This window comes from Hemiscyllium ocellatum, chromosome 20 (genome assembly GCF_020745735.1).
Source record: "Hemiscyllium ocellatum isolate sHemOce1 chromosome 20, sHemOce1.pat.X.cur, whole genome shotgun sequence".
NCBI lineage: Eukaryota > Metazoa > Chordata > Chondrichthyes > Orectolobiformes > Hemiscylliidae > Hemiscyllium > Hemiscyllium ocellatum.
Window position 1 is genome coordinate 41247548 of NC_083420.1, and position 16472 is coordinate 41264019.

The 16472-nt window shown below is 42.1% G+C and overlaps 1 protein-coding gene across 2 annotated transcripts in view; it reads left to right on the forward strand.

Moving 5' to 3' along the window:
- The window catches only part of ints1 (integrator complex subunit 1), a 124195-nt gene that overhangs the window by 41251 nt on the left and 66472 nt on the right, over positions 1-16472 (forward strand). For both annotated transcript variants that reach the window (XM_060840789.1, XM_060840790.1), the window contains exons 16-23: positions 1149-1245; positions 2585-2676; positions 5652-5712; positions 10127-10324; positions 11321-11450; positions 14210-14389; positions 15178-15327; positions 15832-16017. In XM_060840789.1, coding sequence (XP_060696772.1) covers positions 1149-1245; positions 2585-2676; positions 5652-5712; positions 10127-10324; positions 11321-11450; positions 14210-14389; positions 15178-15327; positions 15832-16017 — 1094 coding nt within the window. The remainder of the gene's footprint in view (positions 1-1148; positions 1246-2584; positions 2677-5651; positions 5713-10126; positions 10325-11320; positions 11451-14209; positions 14390-15177; positions 15328-15831; positions 16018-16472) is intronic.

Below are 16472 nucleotides of genomic sequence, written 5' to 3' on the forward strand. Positions count from 1 at the left end.
ACATGAGTCTCCTTGTACCCATTTGCATTGAAACCTGTAACCTTCTATTTCTTCCTAGTGTGGCGGCTTACTTCACCTTAACTGCATTTATGCTATTTCCTGTTTGTATTCTAAATTAACCTGAAGCAATCAAAATATTTGCTCATCCATTTTGCACATCCATTGTGCTTGGTCATTGGGATCTTCAATCATCGGAGGATCTACTCTATCATTTGTCATTTTAAACACCTTGACCTGCTCATAACTCAACCAGTTGGACTGAGGGAAATATGATCCTTATTTTAAACTCTCCTGAAAATAAAGATTGTAAATAAATATATTTGTAGTAGTAAAGTTTTGTTTTCAATAATTAGGTATTTATGATGTATTATGTGATTTGACCTAATGTTACACCCTGGCAAGTGATTGCATAGATGCAGGTGGAAAGCACAGTGGTAGCCAAGTCTGTAAAAACTACCTTCTGTGCAAATACTTCTTTCTCTGATTATAAATGCCTTTCACTACCTAATGTGTGCGTGCTTCTTTGACTACCTTATTCTTGCTCTTCATTCAATTGGTCTTATTCAGTATGAATGTAAAGTAACACGCACAGTTTGATTTTTTAAAAAAAAGTCCTGTTCAGGCATATTACAATGTATCTCTAGGGCAGGTGGCACTTGAACACAGACCTTCTGGCCTAGAGGTAGAGACACTACCACCGCACCACAAGAGTCCTTTATATTGTGTTTGAACTTGTGTGTGTGTGCAGCAGTGAGCTAATTTGTGAACAATTTGTCTGCCAGGGGTGCTAACATCAAACCGTGCACAACAGTAACCCATTGAGTAATTTCATAAGCTTCTGAGCTGATATTGCTGTCTCAAATTATAAATGTATCTCATTACAACCAGCATCCTTGACAAATGTAACGACCTATGTGCTTGTGTAAGGATGTTTTTAAAATGAGAATGCTTAAATAGCAAAAATTGCTGGCTATGCGTAGCAAATCATTCAACATTCAAAGTAGTGACACTTACTCCTGAAATATTTTCAGGGTTCCAGTGAATGGTTCCTTCTGACAAGGTTACCCCAAAACTAGCCATATTTGTTTTTGTGTTATTTCCAAACAAGACATGAGAATTCTCCAGTTATTTTGTTGTTTCTCTTTCAGACCTGGAAGTTCTCCATGTGGAGAGAATTCAATTAATCGACGCAGTTCTGAACTTGTGCACTTACCACCATCCTGAAAACATTCAGCTGCCACCAGGGTTTGTCTACCGTTCAGTCATCCCATCATGAACAAAGCTTGTTTGTTGATTTTCAAAGTCTAGCTGTTAAAACTTCTATGAGGAAATTAACCACAATTATGATATATTTGCAGCAAGAAAATAGATTGATGTACTTAAAATTGCATCTGACAGTCTCAGTGTCACATTGGCATATGTGGAATCTTACCACAAAGAAGGAGACAATTCAACCTGATCAGATTTGGACAAAGGGGGTCACTGGATTCAAAATGTTAACTCTACAGATGCTGCCAGACCTGCTGTATTTCTCCAGTGTTTTTTAGGTACTAGATTGATGCCCGGAATGACCAGTTATTTTGTGAGGGTAGTTTGGACAGGTTGGGTTTGTTATCCCTGGAGTTTAGAAGAGTTGAGAGGTGACTTGATTAAAGTGTATGCAGTTAACAAGGTGGACGTGGTAATAGCATTTTCTATTCTGAATCCATCCACAACTAGGGAGCACCATTTTACAGTCGGGAGGGTTACCCTTTTTAGGATTGAGATGAGGAGAAATTGTTTTTTCTTGGAGTATTTTTGACTTTGGAACTCTGCCTCAGAAGGCAGTGTTGGCGGATTCAGAATAGATTTTTGTTAGGCAGTGGGATCAGAGGTTATCGGGGTAGATTGGAATGTCAAATTGAAAACACAAACACGATCAAATTGATTGGCAGAACAGCCTTGAGGTCCTGAATGGTCTACTTTAATCCTATTTTGTATGTTCATATATAAATGTATGATGCATAATGTGTGACAATTAATAAATATGAAAAGAAAACAGTGCATGCATACAATGTACAATATATACTCTGCAACAAATGTGACATATACATACATGATATATATCTATATGTGTGCATGATAAATGCATCTGTATTATATCGGGTGTACCCAATTGTTTTCCCACTGGGACCCCATTTCAAACCTAAAATATTGTTGTGGCCCCTCAGTGAAAACTGCAAGAGCATGTGGGGATATGGGCAGATCTGTAAGAGTGGTGGACAAACCTGTAAAAACTGGAGGGGCAGTGAACAGTCCTGTAAGCATGCCCTGTTATATATACATATGCTATAATGCGTAATATGTAGAATGCTGTGCATCAAAGCAGTAATGACAGATTTAGTTAATGTTTGCTTCGATATCTCTGCGGGTCACCTGAGCATTTGAACACCCTGTCCAAGAATTATAACTTATCTGTATAAATTACATTCTTTCTAACATGGCAGGGAAAAACACATGAGTCTGGCCGTGTTACTGCACCCATTTTAGTTACTGTCAATAACTTCTGGTGTGTTTGATGTGAATGGGCTTTTTTATATTCCAGGTATCAGCCACCCGCTCTGGCTATTTCATCCCTGTACTGGAAGGCTTGGCTTCTGCTGTTGGTTGTAAATGCTTTTAATCCACAAAATATTGGTGAGTTTCACAGTTGCTGCTTCCTGGAACATGCTGCTGCTTCCTCTTTTATTAAGCCCTATTGCCTACTTGTCTGATGTAGTCGCAAGTACAAAAACCATTGCTGTGTAGGCTTCTTTGCATTCAGCTTTGCAAATTGGTGGTTTTTATGAGAAGGTGTTTGATGTGAGTTATTCCATCTTGTGGTATCATATTAATAGCATAGTCCCAAAGATTTTGGGCTGAAATTCTAGCCATTGGGATAACTTAAGAGGTAACACAATCATTCGGAACAGTATCAGCTGTGACATCACTCCTGGATGCTGATGACATCTCCTTTAACGAACAGTGCATTTTAAATAAGGTCAGAATCTGACTCAGTTGTGATACACTCGACGGCCAAATACCTTGCCATTGTTTACTGTCTTGCCCTTACAACCAAAAATAATTTCATGATTACACTGGGGAACTGAATGCAAATGAAACAGTTGGTACCCAATATAACACAGAAGAGAAATACAAAGTAATTGCCGACTGGCTGGAGTCATTGCATAGTTTCAATATTAATGCAGATAAAGCAAAGCTAATGAATGGAGGATAGATGTGTTACTTATTGATATCTGTATAGAAAAAGATTTAGCAAGGTTTGAAGTACTCCTTTCAAGAGATGCATTGAAGAAGAACAAAACTCTTCATTTCTGTTTATAATCCTAACTGTCCTGCAGATCTGTTTTGACAACACAGATTTCTGTACCTTTGTCACTGAGATGAAGCTTCACCTGACTCACCCATCCTCTAAAGGAAACTGACTCAACCACCTCAGACAATTATGCTTTAGCTTGTTCAATAGTGCATAAGGAGAGCTGGGAGTAAGTTGTTTACAGATTGGCAAAAAGGTCTTAAGCAAAACTCGGTGAATGTATCTTCAGTTGTCTAAACCCGCAGCTGTGGAATGCCATCCCCAAATTCATCTGCCTCTTGCTCTTCCTTATATAGAATAGAATCCTTGCAGTGTGGAAACAAGTCACTCGGCCCATTGAGACCCTCTGAAGAGCATCCCATTCAGATCCACCCCATCCGGGTAACCATGCATTTCCTGAACTCGAAGGGCAATTTAGCATGGCCAATCCACCTAAGCTGCATATTTTTGGACTGTGGGAGGAAACCGCAGCACACAGCAGAAACCCACTCAGATACAGGGAGAATGTGTAAAACTCCACACACAGTCACCGAGGGTGAAATTGAACCCAAGTCCCTGGCACTGTGTGGCAACAATGCTAACCACTGAGCTATCGCGCCTACCACAAGGCACTCACTAAAACCTATCTCCTTTGGTCACCTGTCCTAAGGTTTTCATGTACAACAGGTATCAGATTCCGTTTGAAAATGCTCCTGTGAAGCATTTTGGGCTGTTCCATAATGTTAAAGGTGCATGTAAATGCAGGTTCTTGACATACTCTTATAATGCGTTTGAAATGACTAAGTATTTATATCCTAGTTGCCTTATTATTGTCACTTTATTGCTTTTTGCTAAGGTAAGAGTTTGAAATATTCTTTACACCTTTCTTTGGGAAAACAGAGGTATATGTGATCAGGACCCAGTGAATGATATTTTTGAGCTTGCGACTCTATTCTTAATTGATAATTTAATGAAATTCTAATTAAATGAATACTTATGACTGACCACTCAGTCAGCCATCTGTTAGCTTGTTTTGTTTCTGCTGTGTTTAAATACTTGGAAAGAGTTTGTACTGCCTATTAGATGCAGTATAAAAAATTGCTTATAACTTTAAAACTAAGTATATGAATTTGAAAGGTTTGGAAAGATATGTGCCAGGAGCTGGCAAGTGGAACTAGTTCAGTTTGGGATAGTGTTCGGTATGAACTGGTTGGACCAAAGGGTCTGTTTCCATGCTGTATGACTCTGTGAAAATTAGCACAGTGTACGAAGTTCTAGTCTAAGCAAATTGATAGATAGAATTAAGTAAGAATAAGTAGTGAAATATTATTCAATACATAGTCCTGAATGATGAAAATCTAAAGGATCATATAATTACAAAGTTAGCAAAGTTAATATTGCTAAGATTACATTTAGTCAAAGGATTAGATTTAGTCTTCTGAAATTGTCTCATTTCTTTGAAGCAAATGAAACATCATCACTATAGAGGCATTGCTGTGGGATGTTTTCTCAACCATCAGCCCAGGAATATTTTAAACACCTCTGAAGCTGGTGGGATTTGTACTGGGGTCTCCTGGCTCAGAGGTAGGGGCACTACCATTGCAACACAAGGTCCTAACTGAGATGCACAGATGTGACTATGATTTTGTGATGAGGACTAACGATGTGGGAGTGTAACAATTCTGTCGTCTTTTGCCTTGAAGATTGCACATTCTCCAAGTCATTAAATGAGTCCAGAATTGGAGGGCGCACGTTTCGGGTGAGAGGTGAAAAAAATATAAGAGAGATCTAAGGGGCAACTTTTTCACACAGAGGGTGGTACGTGTGTGAAATGAGCTGCCAGAGGATGAGGTGGAGGCTGGTACAATTACAACGTTTAATAGATATCTGGATGGGTATATGAATAGAAAGGGTTTGGAGGGAAATGGGCCGGGTGCTGGCAGGTGGGACTAAATTGGGTTGGGATATCTGGTCGTCACGGGCGGGTTGGACCGAAGGGCCTGTTTTCGTGCTGTACATGTCTATGACTCTATGGTTCTAATGTAAACAGGAGCTTCCCTCCGCCTGCAGCTGTAACTTTAAAACGTTAGTGTATTGTTTATATTCTGCTTGCAATCCCATGGTACATTTCTTTGTCAAGGAAGACTAAACAGAGCCATGTGATGTTAAAGTACCAAAATCTTCATTGCTATTGTTAAACAGAAATCAATAGTCATCGATTAATCAATGAATATGCTTTAATTGTGTGATTATAGCTAAACAAAATCAACTGAGAAACTGTTAGTTTCCAATAATCCTACAATTTCTTTATCTGCAGGTTTGGCTGCATGGGAAGGCTACCCGACTCTGAAAATGCTGATGGAAATGGTAATGACAAAGTGAGTGATTTTAACACGGAATCAAACCTCATAGGGAAGAGGTTGATCCATGTTTATGTTTTGCTGTGTGACTTTGGCTAACCAGTTCTGAGAAGTAGTCCAAGGCAAGTTGCTGCTCTAGGGTAATTGAAGAGAAAAATATGTCATTCCATGCTCTTATATCTAATCATCAGGAGAAGATTTTCTCTGTTCACTGTTTGAAGGTAAACTGTAAGCCACCTTTATATAAATCTGTTAATGATTTTGGTACATGAAGAGCATGGCTGAAATTTTCCCTCATATTATTAAACACGTAGTGATAACTGTTCTTTCTTGCCATTAGAAGGTGAACTACAAAGTGACTGTTACTTCTGTAAATATGACTTGAAAAGACAATGGTGCAAGACTCCTTTAGAGGCAGTTTCTCACCCCATAAGCCCCTCACTATATGTAGGTAGCTTCTGTACAGTGACAAGCCAGATTTTGAAAGTGTTTCAAGTTGTACATCTGGAGTGACTTTTTTGCTGCTGAAAAGCTTCTTTTGAAATGTAACAATTTTGTCAGTGCATTTCAAAACTAGCCATCTGGGAAGCATATTTGTTGTGCATATGTACACTGGCATCAACTTATGTCCTGATGTCCAGACTATATAAACTGCAGTGATTGGTCTCAGACCATTAATATGATATAATCACAGGCTCATTAATATTGGCAGAAGCATTGAAACTTCTTATTCCCTAAATGGGAAATACAAACATTTGTATAATAGCAATGTTTCAATATGTTTGCTCCCAATGTTGGCTTGTTCTCTCTTTTTTGTTCATTCTGCGTCCATCAGAATGCAGATAGATGATTTTTTTTATAAGACAGGATTTGATTAGCCTGGTTTAATTTCCTGCTGCTGCTGGTGTCCACTTTCTGCAAACTTCCACTGTCCTCAATGCTACAGAAATTAAGAAACACACAACTGTGTGATGGAAAAGTGTCCATAGGAAATGGGAAGCTGAAAGAATGGAGAAGCTGGAAAATTTAAGATTAACATGATGGGAATATGTAGCAGGTCAATCAGCAGAAAAAAAGAGTGGTTACAATGGTCTCAGTTGCTTATTCTCTACTAAAATCACTGCTGTTTAGAGGGAGCATGTAGGTTTGAAGTAAGCCAAACCTGCCTTTTCTCTTTAAAGATTATTAGATTAGATTCCCTACGGTGTGGAAACAGGCCCTTCAGCCCAACAAGTCCACACCGACCCACTGAAGAGTAACCCAACCAGATCCATTTCCCTCTGACTAATGCACCGAACCTATGGACAATTTAGCATGGCCAATTCATCTGACCTGCACATCTTTGGACTGTGGGAGGAAACCGGAGCACCCAGAGGAAACCCAGGCAGACACAGGGAGAATCTGCAAACTCCACACAGTCGCTTGAGGGTGGAATCGAACCTGGTGCTGTGAGGCAGCAGTGCTAACCACTGAGCCACCGTGCGGCCCCCAAAAAAATGCTGACTAACTGCTGGGTATTGCTCTCAATTCTCCACCTCTCTGAAGGTGGAAGGAAATTTGTGTACTGTGTGAGTACCAGCACAGGCCAAATAGCATGCTTCTATACTTATTTGATACTCTGTTTCCACTTTGTTGGGAAGAATCAAAAAACAGTCTGTTATTTAAACAGGGAGAGCTCCAGAAAAATGCAGCACAGATAGATCTTGTCCATGATACATGAAATGTTGCATATGGGTGCAACAAGTAATTAAAAGAGCCAAATAGGATGCTGGCCTTTATTGCTACAATTTAAAAATAGGCAAGTCTTGTTAGAACTGTACAGGAGGTTGGTGAAATTGCACCTGGAGTAGTCTGTGCAGCTTTGGTCCTGTATTTAAATAATTAAGGACCAGTATTGGAGGCAATTCCAAAAAAATTCACTCAGGTTGATTTCTTGGAGAGCTTTGAAAAATGAGTGGTGCTCTTATTGAAGCATGCAGGGTTCTGAGGCTACTTGACTGGGTAGGTGATGAGTTGAAAAGTGTGGTGCTGGAAAAGCACAACCGGTCAGAGAACATCTGAGGAGCAGGAGAGTCGAAGTTTCGAGCATAAGCTGTCCATCAAGAATGAGAGTATGGTCCAAGGGGGCTGAGACATAAATGGTAGGGGGATGGTAGCTAGGGGATAGGTAGATGGAGATGGCGGGGGTTGGGGGGGGGTTATTGTGGTAGATCAGGGAGCGGGGCAGGGTTGGGGGGAGGAAGATGGACAAGTAGGACAGTTTAAGAGGATGGTGCCGAGTTGTAAGGTTGGATCTGAGGTAAGGTGGGGAGAGGGAAAATGAAGAAATTGGTGAAATCTATATTGATCCCGTCTGTCGAGGGTCCCAAGATGGAAGATAAGGCATCGGTCATCTGCCATGATGAAGGCCTCCAAGCCCTCCGATTCTTCCTCACCCGCTGACCCAAACAGTACCCTTCCACTGACACACTTAGCCTATTGGCTGAACTGGTCCTCACCCTCAACAATTTCTCCTTCAAATCCTCCTCCTTCCTCCAGACAAAAGGGGTAGCCATGGGCCTCAGCTATGTCTACTTCTTTGTTGGGTATGTGAAACAGTTCATCTTCCGCAGCTACACTGGCACCATCCCCGATCTTTTCTTCCGCCACATCGATGACTGTATCAGCACCACCTCATAGTCCTGTGAGGAGATTGAACAGTTCATCAACTTCACCAATACCTTCCACCCTGACTTCAAGTTCACTTGAACCATCTTGGACACCTCCCTCCCCTTCCTGGACCTCTCCATCTCCATTTCCACCGACAGACTCAACACAGGCATCTACTTCAAACCCACTAACTCCCACAGCTAACTGGACTACACTGCCTCCCACCCTGCCTCCTGTAAAAATGCTATCCCTTACTCATAATCCCTCTGCCTCTGCCACATCTGCTCCCAGGAGGACCAATTCCACTCCAGAACATCCCAGATGGCCTCCTCCTTCATGGACCACAAATTCCCCTCACACATGGTCAACAATGTCCTCCAGCGCATCTCCTCCACTTCCTGCACCTCCACCATTGAACTCCACTCCTCAAACAGGGACAGAAGCCCCCTGGTCCTCACCTTCCACCCACCAATCTCTGGATACAGTGCATCATCTACCATTTCCGCCCCCTACAAACTGACTCCATCACCAAGGATATATTTCCCTTTCCACCCCATCTGCGTTCCACAGAGACCATTCTCTTTGCAACTCCGTTGTTAGGTCCACGGCCCCCACCAACCCATCCTCCACTTGTGGCACCTTCCCTTGCCACGGATCCTTACACATCTCCTAGAGATTTACCTGTACTTCTGCACATGTCATCTACTGTGTCCGTTGCTCTTGGTATGATCTCCTCTACACTGGCGAGACAGGGTGCCACCTTGCGAAACATTTCAGAGAACATCGCTGGGACAAACGCACTAAACAACTCCACTGCCCTTTGGCCGAACACGTTAACTCCCCTTCCCATTCCGCCAAGGACATGCAACTCCTGGGCCGCCTCCACCGCCAAACTCCAGCCACCTGACCCTTGGAAAAACACTTCATCTTCTTCCTTGGGACCCTCCAACCACACAGGATCAATATAGATTTGACCAGTTTTCACCACCTTCCTTTCGAACCTATCGCCATCAACCTCCCCACCGCAACCTCCATCTACCTATTGTATTCCCAGCTAACCTCTCCCACCCCAACCACCCCCAGCCCCATCCCCCTCCAATTTTTCTCTCAGCCCACTTGGGCCACCCCTCATTCCTGATGAAGAACTTATGTTCCAAACAGCGATTCTCTTGCTCCTCGGATGCTGCCTGACTGGCTGTGCTTTTCTAGCATCACATCTTTCAACTGATCTCCAGTGTCTGCAGTCCTCACTTTCTCCAAGGGGGAGGTGATAAGATCATTTTTCTACTTGTTGGGAATCCCAAACTGAGGACATACTTTGAGAATAATGGAACAATTATTTAAAATAAATTATCTGAGGGTAATTAATGTCAGGAATCCTCTACCAGAATGGCTGTCGAGGCTAGATCATTAAAATAATGTATTGTGGAGGTAGGAGATCTTTTGAAATATCAAAGAGCTGAGCGTTATGAGGACTTGAAGCAGATCAGTCATGATGTTATAGAATGATGGGCCGAATGGTCCACTCTTCTCCCAGTTTCTTATTACAAGGTCTATATAACTTGAGCAATTTCAACACCATGAGCTACTGGAGCTGTATTCCATCCTTGTACTCAAGATGACCTACTACTCTCTCCAACAACCTACCAGACCTCTGCACTCACTGACTGAACTCTGAAAGTTGCCACGATATCACATTGGGATGAGGGTGGGGGGGGGGGGGGGGGGGGGGGGGAGAAGATGGTATAGTTGTGATGCTTAAATATTCTTGACCTATTTCCAGCAATTTCTCATACCCACAATGTACTGTGACTGACGAGGAGACCCGGAATGACATGATCAATCGGGAGCTGCAGATGTCTCAGAGAGAGAAGCAGGAAATCCTCGCCTTTGAGAGTCATCTGGCCGCTGCATCGACAAAACAGACCATCACTGAGAGCAACAGCCTGCTATTGTCACAACTGACCAGCCTTGATCCACAGTGAGTGTCCGGTAGTGAGTACCAACATTGACCATCCTGTTAATGAGAGTGAGCATGCACTGATTTGATTCAATATGCACACTTTGCCCTGCAATTTTCTTCCTATAATGTAGATCCATGTCAGGATGCAGGTATCAGAATATCTCAGTCCCTGAGTTCCAGCAAGTGATTTAAGTTTTCAGGGTCAAGTAAAATCCTAGCCCAGCCCAATTCTAACAGCTACATCATACATTCCCCAGCAGAAGACACAATATAAATTCATGTAGAGAACTCTGGTCATCTGTTTCCCCTTCCCTCCCAAATACAGTCTATTGAGGACAATTGTTACAATGCATTTGTTGAAACTAAATGCAACCCTGATTTCACTCAGGTGGGAACCACTCAGTCTGGGCCATTAGTGTCAAGCCATGGGAAAGCAAAAAGGATGTTGAAGGGTGATAAAACTAAAATGGTAAAGCTGGCAGGAAATATTGAGTTTTTTGGGGCTGTTTTCCTAGGGACAGGGTTGGGGGAGCATTTTTAAAGTCAAAAGACTAAATATTGGGGATACTCAGGGAACCTAACATTTACAAACAGAAAATGTTATATATAGATAGAGGAAATGAAGTCATTCGGAGGAGGCTTGTCTGAAGAACTAGCATGGATCTGACAAAAGGTCACTGAATTCAAAATATTAACTCTGTTTTCTGTCCACAGATGTTGCCAAACCTGCTGAGTTTCTTCAGCAGTTTCAGATTTTGAGCATTGGCTGTTTCTTTGTTTGATTTGATTGTTTTATTATTCTAGCAAGGATCTGTCAGGCTGAATTGCCTGCTTCTGTGCAAAGTATTCTATGAATGCCTCAGCACCACCAAATATGATCCATTCCTATACCCTCAGGAGTGATACTTCAGAAAACCTTCTGGGCTGGTGAACCTAAGAGGCGATTAGTGAGCCTTTATGACTGTGAATTGATCACTTTTCAGTTTAATGATCTTTTCTCTCCTTGTCTTTAAGGGGAGCTCCCCGGCGGCCACCTCCACAGGTTCTTGAGCAGCTTAAAAGCTTGAATCAGTCGCTTCATCTTGGCCATCTGCTTTGCCGGAGTCGCCATCCTGACTTCCTGTTAAACATTATTCAGAGACAGGTGGGTGTGTACAATATTGATTGGGAATGGGTATCGTTTACTGATAGACCTTGGATTTATATAGCATCTTCCACAATCTCAGGACTAGTCCATAAGACCATAAGACGTAGGAGTGAAAGTAAGGCCATTTGGCCCATTGAGTCCACTCCGCCATTCAATCATGGCTGATGCGCATTTCAACTCCACTTACCAGCGTTCTCCCCGTAGCCCTTAATTCCTCGAGACAACAAGAATCTATCAATCTCGGCCTTGAAGACATTTAGCGTCCCGGCCTCCACTCCGTGGCAATGAATTCCACAGACCCACCACTCTCTGGCTGAAGAAATGTCTCCGCATTTCTGTTCTGAATTGACCCCCTCTAATTCTAAGGCTGTGTCCACGGGTCCTAGTCTTCTCGCCTAACGGAAACAATTTCCTAGCGTCCACCTTTTCCAAGCCATGTATTATCTTGTACGTCTCTATTAAGTCTCCCCTCAATCTTCTAAACTCCAACGAATACAATCCCAGGATCCTCAGCCGTTCCTCATATGTAGGACCTGCCATTCCAGGGATCATCCGTGTGAATCTCCGCTGGACATGTTCCAGTGCCAGTATGTCCTTCCTGTGGTGTGGGGACCAAAACTGGACACAGTACTCCAAATGGGGCCTAACCAGAGCTTTATAAAGTCTCAGTAGCACATCTCTGCTTTTATATTCCAACCCCCTTGAGATAAGAGACAAAACGCTTTACAGTAACTGAACTGTGACCACTTTTAGAAAGTCAGAAATGTTGCAACTTTTGAAATCAATAACTCAAGAAAGCATCAGAGAAGTAGCTTATTTTAGACCCTAAGAATGTGTGCCTAGTGTTGACACATACTGAGCCATAGAAAGAGAAAGGACTTGAAATTTCTGTCATATCTTGTGCAATCTCAGGATGTTCCAAAGCATTTGACAACCATTGAGATACTCTTGAAGTGCACATGCAGTACTTGTTATTCAGCTCCATTTCTGTCAATGGAATTGAATCAGGTAGTGTATGTAACAGGGAGTGAATCCATCTGTGCTTGCCCTGAATTTCCATCCCAGAAAACTAGTGCCTAATAAAGGCATGTTAGTTCACCTTGGCATTAGGTATGGGCAGGTGCAATGTATGGAGCTGAAGCTGGTGAATGTGTTCTGTTGTTTCAGGATGCAGCAGGTCATATTTAACTCTGCTAACCTTTTCATTGAGATATTTGCATATTATGTCTGTACAGCCTGGAACTCTGGGAAGTAAGTTACTGAAAATCTAGAACTGTGTTAGCCATATAAAAAGTTGGAAGCCAGTCTAACTTTGAACTTCTGAAGGTGTTGTCTGCATCTCTGGAAGAAATCTTACAGTTCTCTAACACAAGTGTTTTGGTGATAGAAAGCTGTTTTGGTTAACCCAGTAAAATTTTAGTGAATTGTGCTTGGCTCTCAGCCATATTACATCTGAATGTGCCTCTCTTGTTCCTGTATGGGTTTTGTGTTTTATAAAATCACAGAGCATTTTGGAAAGGCAAATCAGTGCAGGACTTATATACTTAATGGTAAGCTCTCGTTGAACAAACCGACCTGAGTGCAGGTTCATAGCTCCTTGAAAATAGATTCGCCGGTGGATAGGATATTGAAAAAGACATTTGGTATGCTTGCCTTTATTGGTCAGTGCATTGAGTATAAGAGTTGGACAGTCATTTGATGCTGTACAGGACATTGGTTAGGCAACTTTTGGAATACTGCATTAAATTCTGGTCACCCTGCTATAGGAAGGATGTTGTGAAACTTGAAAGGGTTCAGAAAAGATTTGCAAGGATATTGCCAGAGTTGGAGGGTTTGAGCTATAGGGAGAGGCTGAACAGTCTTGGGGCTTCTTTCCCTGGAGCGACAAAGGCTGAGGGGTGACCTTGTAGAGCATAGGGTAAATAGACAAAGTCTTTTCCTCAGGGTAGTGGAGTCCAAAACTAAAGGGCATAGGTTTAAGATGAGAGGGAAAAGATTTAAAATGGCCCTAAGGGGCAACCTTTTCACACACCAGGTGGTGCATTTGTGGAATGCACTGCCAGAGGAAGTGGTGGGCGCTGAAACAATCACAACATTTAAAAATCATCTGGATGGGTACATGAATAGGAACGATTTAAAGGGACATGGGCCACCAGTCTTGAGAAGAGTAATCCATTAATCCTATTCCTTTTCCTTTCTCTGTGCTTCTTAGTGGTTTTTCCTTTTCAAGTATCTTCCCAGGTCTTTTTGAAAGTTGTTGTTAAATCTGTTTCCACCACCTTTTATGACTATGTACTTCATATTATTGCTGCATTTAGAACTAGGGGTCATAGACTCAGGATAAACTTTTGAGGATTGAGATGAGTTTTTTTATTCCCTTGAGCTGGTGAATCTTGGGAATTCCTTATCCCAGAATGCTGTGGAGGCTCTATCATTGAGTATGTTTAGACAGAGATTGATAGATTTCTGAATATTAAAGACATCAAGGGATATGGAGATTGTGCAAAAAAAAAGGTAGCCATGATCTAGTTGAATGGCACAGCAGGTTTGAGGGGCCAAATCGCTTACTCTTGTTGCTGTGTTTGAAGGTAAAATCTAGCGTCTTCCCATAAGTTTTTACTAATTACCTGTGTCCACTTGCTTGCTAACCTTCTGGTTCTGTCAATTAGTTATTCCAATTATCATCAAATTGTGTTGGAAATTTAAAATCCTGTTGATAATTTAAGGTTCTTATTTCTGCTTCCTGTCCGTTCTAGGCCTCGTCCCAGTCCATGCCATGGTTAGCGGATCTGGTGCAGTCGAGTGAGGGCTCCTTGGATGTGCTACCGGTCCAGTGCCTTTGTGAATTCTTGCTCCATGATGCAGCTGATGAGGTGACATCTACGGAAGAGGAAGATGAGAGTGAGAGCAAAGAGCAGCGAGCCAAGAAACGACAGGTGAGGCTGCAGATGTAAAAGTGGGACAATGACAGTCGCACACTTCTGAGAAAGTAAAGATTTTCATTTACGCAGTACCATTCGTGATGTTAGGACGATGCTTTCCAATTTTTTTTTCCACAATTTGAGGCCATTTTAATGTTTTATTATCCCAGAGAGTGATTTGTGGCAGAGCATTGGGTAGTTGTTGAATAGAGGCAAATAATTTTGTCCACAATGTTTTTGAAGAATCTGGGGTCACACAGATATGAATCATGTTTTATGGAGCCTTGTTACCGGATCCCAGGGCTTTTTGCCGGTTGCTAGAAATAGTATCTCCGTTATGAGCACCCAAGGAAATTTACAGTTAAGCAATCGGAGCGATGCTGTGAATGGTCAAGCAGGTGAGCAAAATTGTCCCATTGGATTTTGCACTCAAGTGTATGAAGTGGAAATTGAACACGTGACCTGAATTAGAAGCTGAAGGAAGTTTGAGAGTTCCAATTTTTATGTTCTTCTGCAAGATGTTCATTGTGCAAGCAAAACTTTTACCTGAGTGCTGTGAGAGCATTCTCCTCAGGATCAAATGCTGCAGATTGTATCCTTTTTTCAAGTGACTGCTTTTCTATGTAATTCAGAGGGCAGGCGGGAAATTGGATTCGTGTGTTGGAAAGATGACAGCTCTAATAGTGTCATACTCTCTCAGTAATGGCATTCGGAGTGTCAGCCATGGTTCTGTTCTCGTGTACCCGGAAAATGGCTGACTGCATCCTTGTCTGAACCTAGTCTTTCATTCTCTCATAACACAGAGGCAGCAGAAACAGCGACAGCTCCTGGGACGTCTGCAGGACCTTCTCTTGGGCCCCAAAGCTGATGAGCAGACCACCTGTGAAGTTTTGGATTATTTCTTGAGGCGTTTAAGCTCACCACAAGTGGCCTCACGTGTTCTGGCCATGAAGGTAAGTGAGGAAAGATCATGCACCTTTTAAACCAACAACCTCATTGGTGAATTTGGGGTAGGAATTGATTATGTTTTGAAGGAAAGCTGGTGTAACGAATTGATCGCTTATTGTTGCATTCTGCTTTCTCCTCTTTTAATGCCAAACTGGGCACCTGCCACCCCTCACCCCTTGCCAAGTGACCGTTCCTCATGTGTAGCCCCAAACAGTGAATATCACCGGCTTATTTAATTATGAAACAAGCATGCTGCTGGTTATGCTGCACATTGAGACCCATCTGACTCATGTTATACGTTGTTCCCCTCATGCCACTTAGTGACATCAGTATTTCAAAAGGAGTCACAGAATGTATCTGGGGCTCCTGTGCTTATGCTTTGAGGATAACCTGTTCATTTCTTCAATGTTTGAATTTTAGTCTCACTTTTGGAAGGTTCCTTGTATGTTTAGGATCTAAAGGGGAAATGTTGACTTGGGTGTACAGCCTGCTCTTTATCATTGGTTCAGGGCTTGTCTCTGGTGCTGACTGACTCTGAGAGTAGCCTGCGAGATGTGGAAGAGCGAGACCAGATGATGGAAGAGGACTCCAGTGACGGAGAACCACTCCCTGGCTATCAATGGCTGCTGCGGGATCTTCCCAAACTGCCTCTCTTCAGCAGTGTCTGCACAATGACTTCTTTGGCACTGCAGCAGGTGGGTTTTGCCATCTCACTGAAAACTGAACAGTGCTGGATTTTGTTTTAATGATTATCATGAATGTGGAGATGCTGTCAATGACTTGGAGCCTCACTTGAGCATTAGGCTTGAAAGAAAATGTGATAACGAAGGAAGGAATTCACTGAAAAAAGGGAGAGATGTGTCACTGCACCTTCAGACAATCACAATGATTTATATTGCAGGAGAAGAGGTTGCTGATTGTTTGGCAAATTGACTCTAGCTCAGCTCTTCTCTTGGAGAAAGCATCAGGATACTTTTGGCTTCCTAAGTTTCTGAGTAATTCAAGAACAGTTACAAACCTTTAACATATTATTTTTGTCTGCAAATAATAGATCTCAGTATATGAACATATGTTGCTTCTAGCCAGCCTAAACATTACACATTACAAGCTTTTTATTATAGTATATATACAGGAACATATGCAGTTGTTA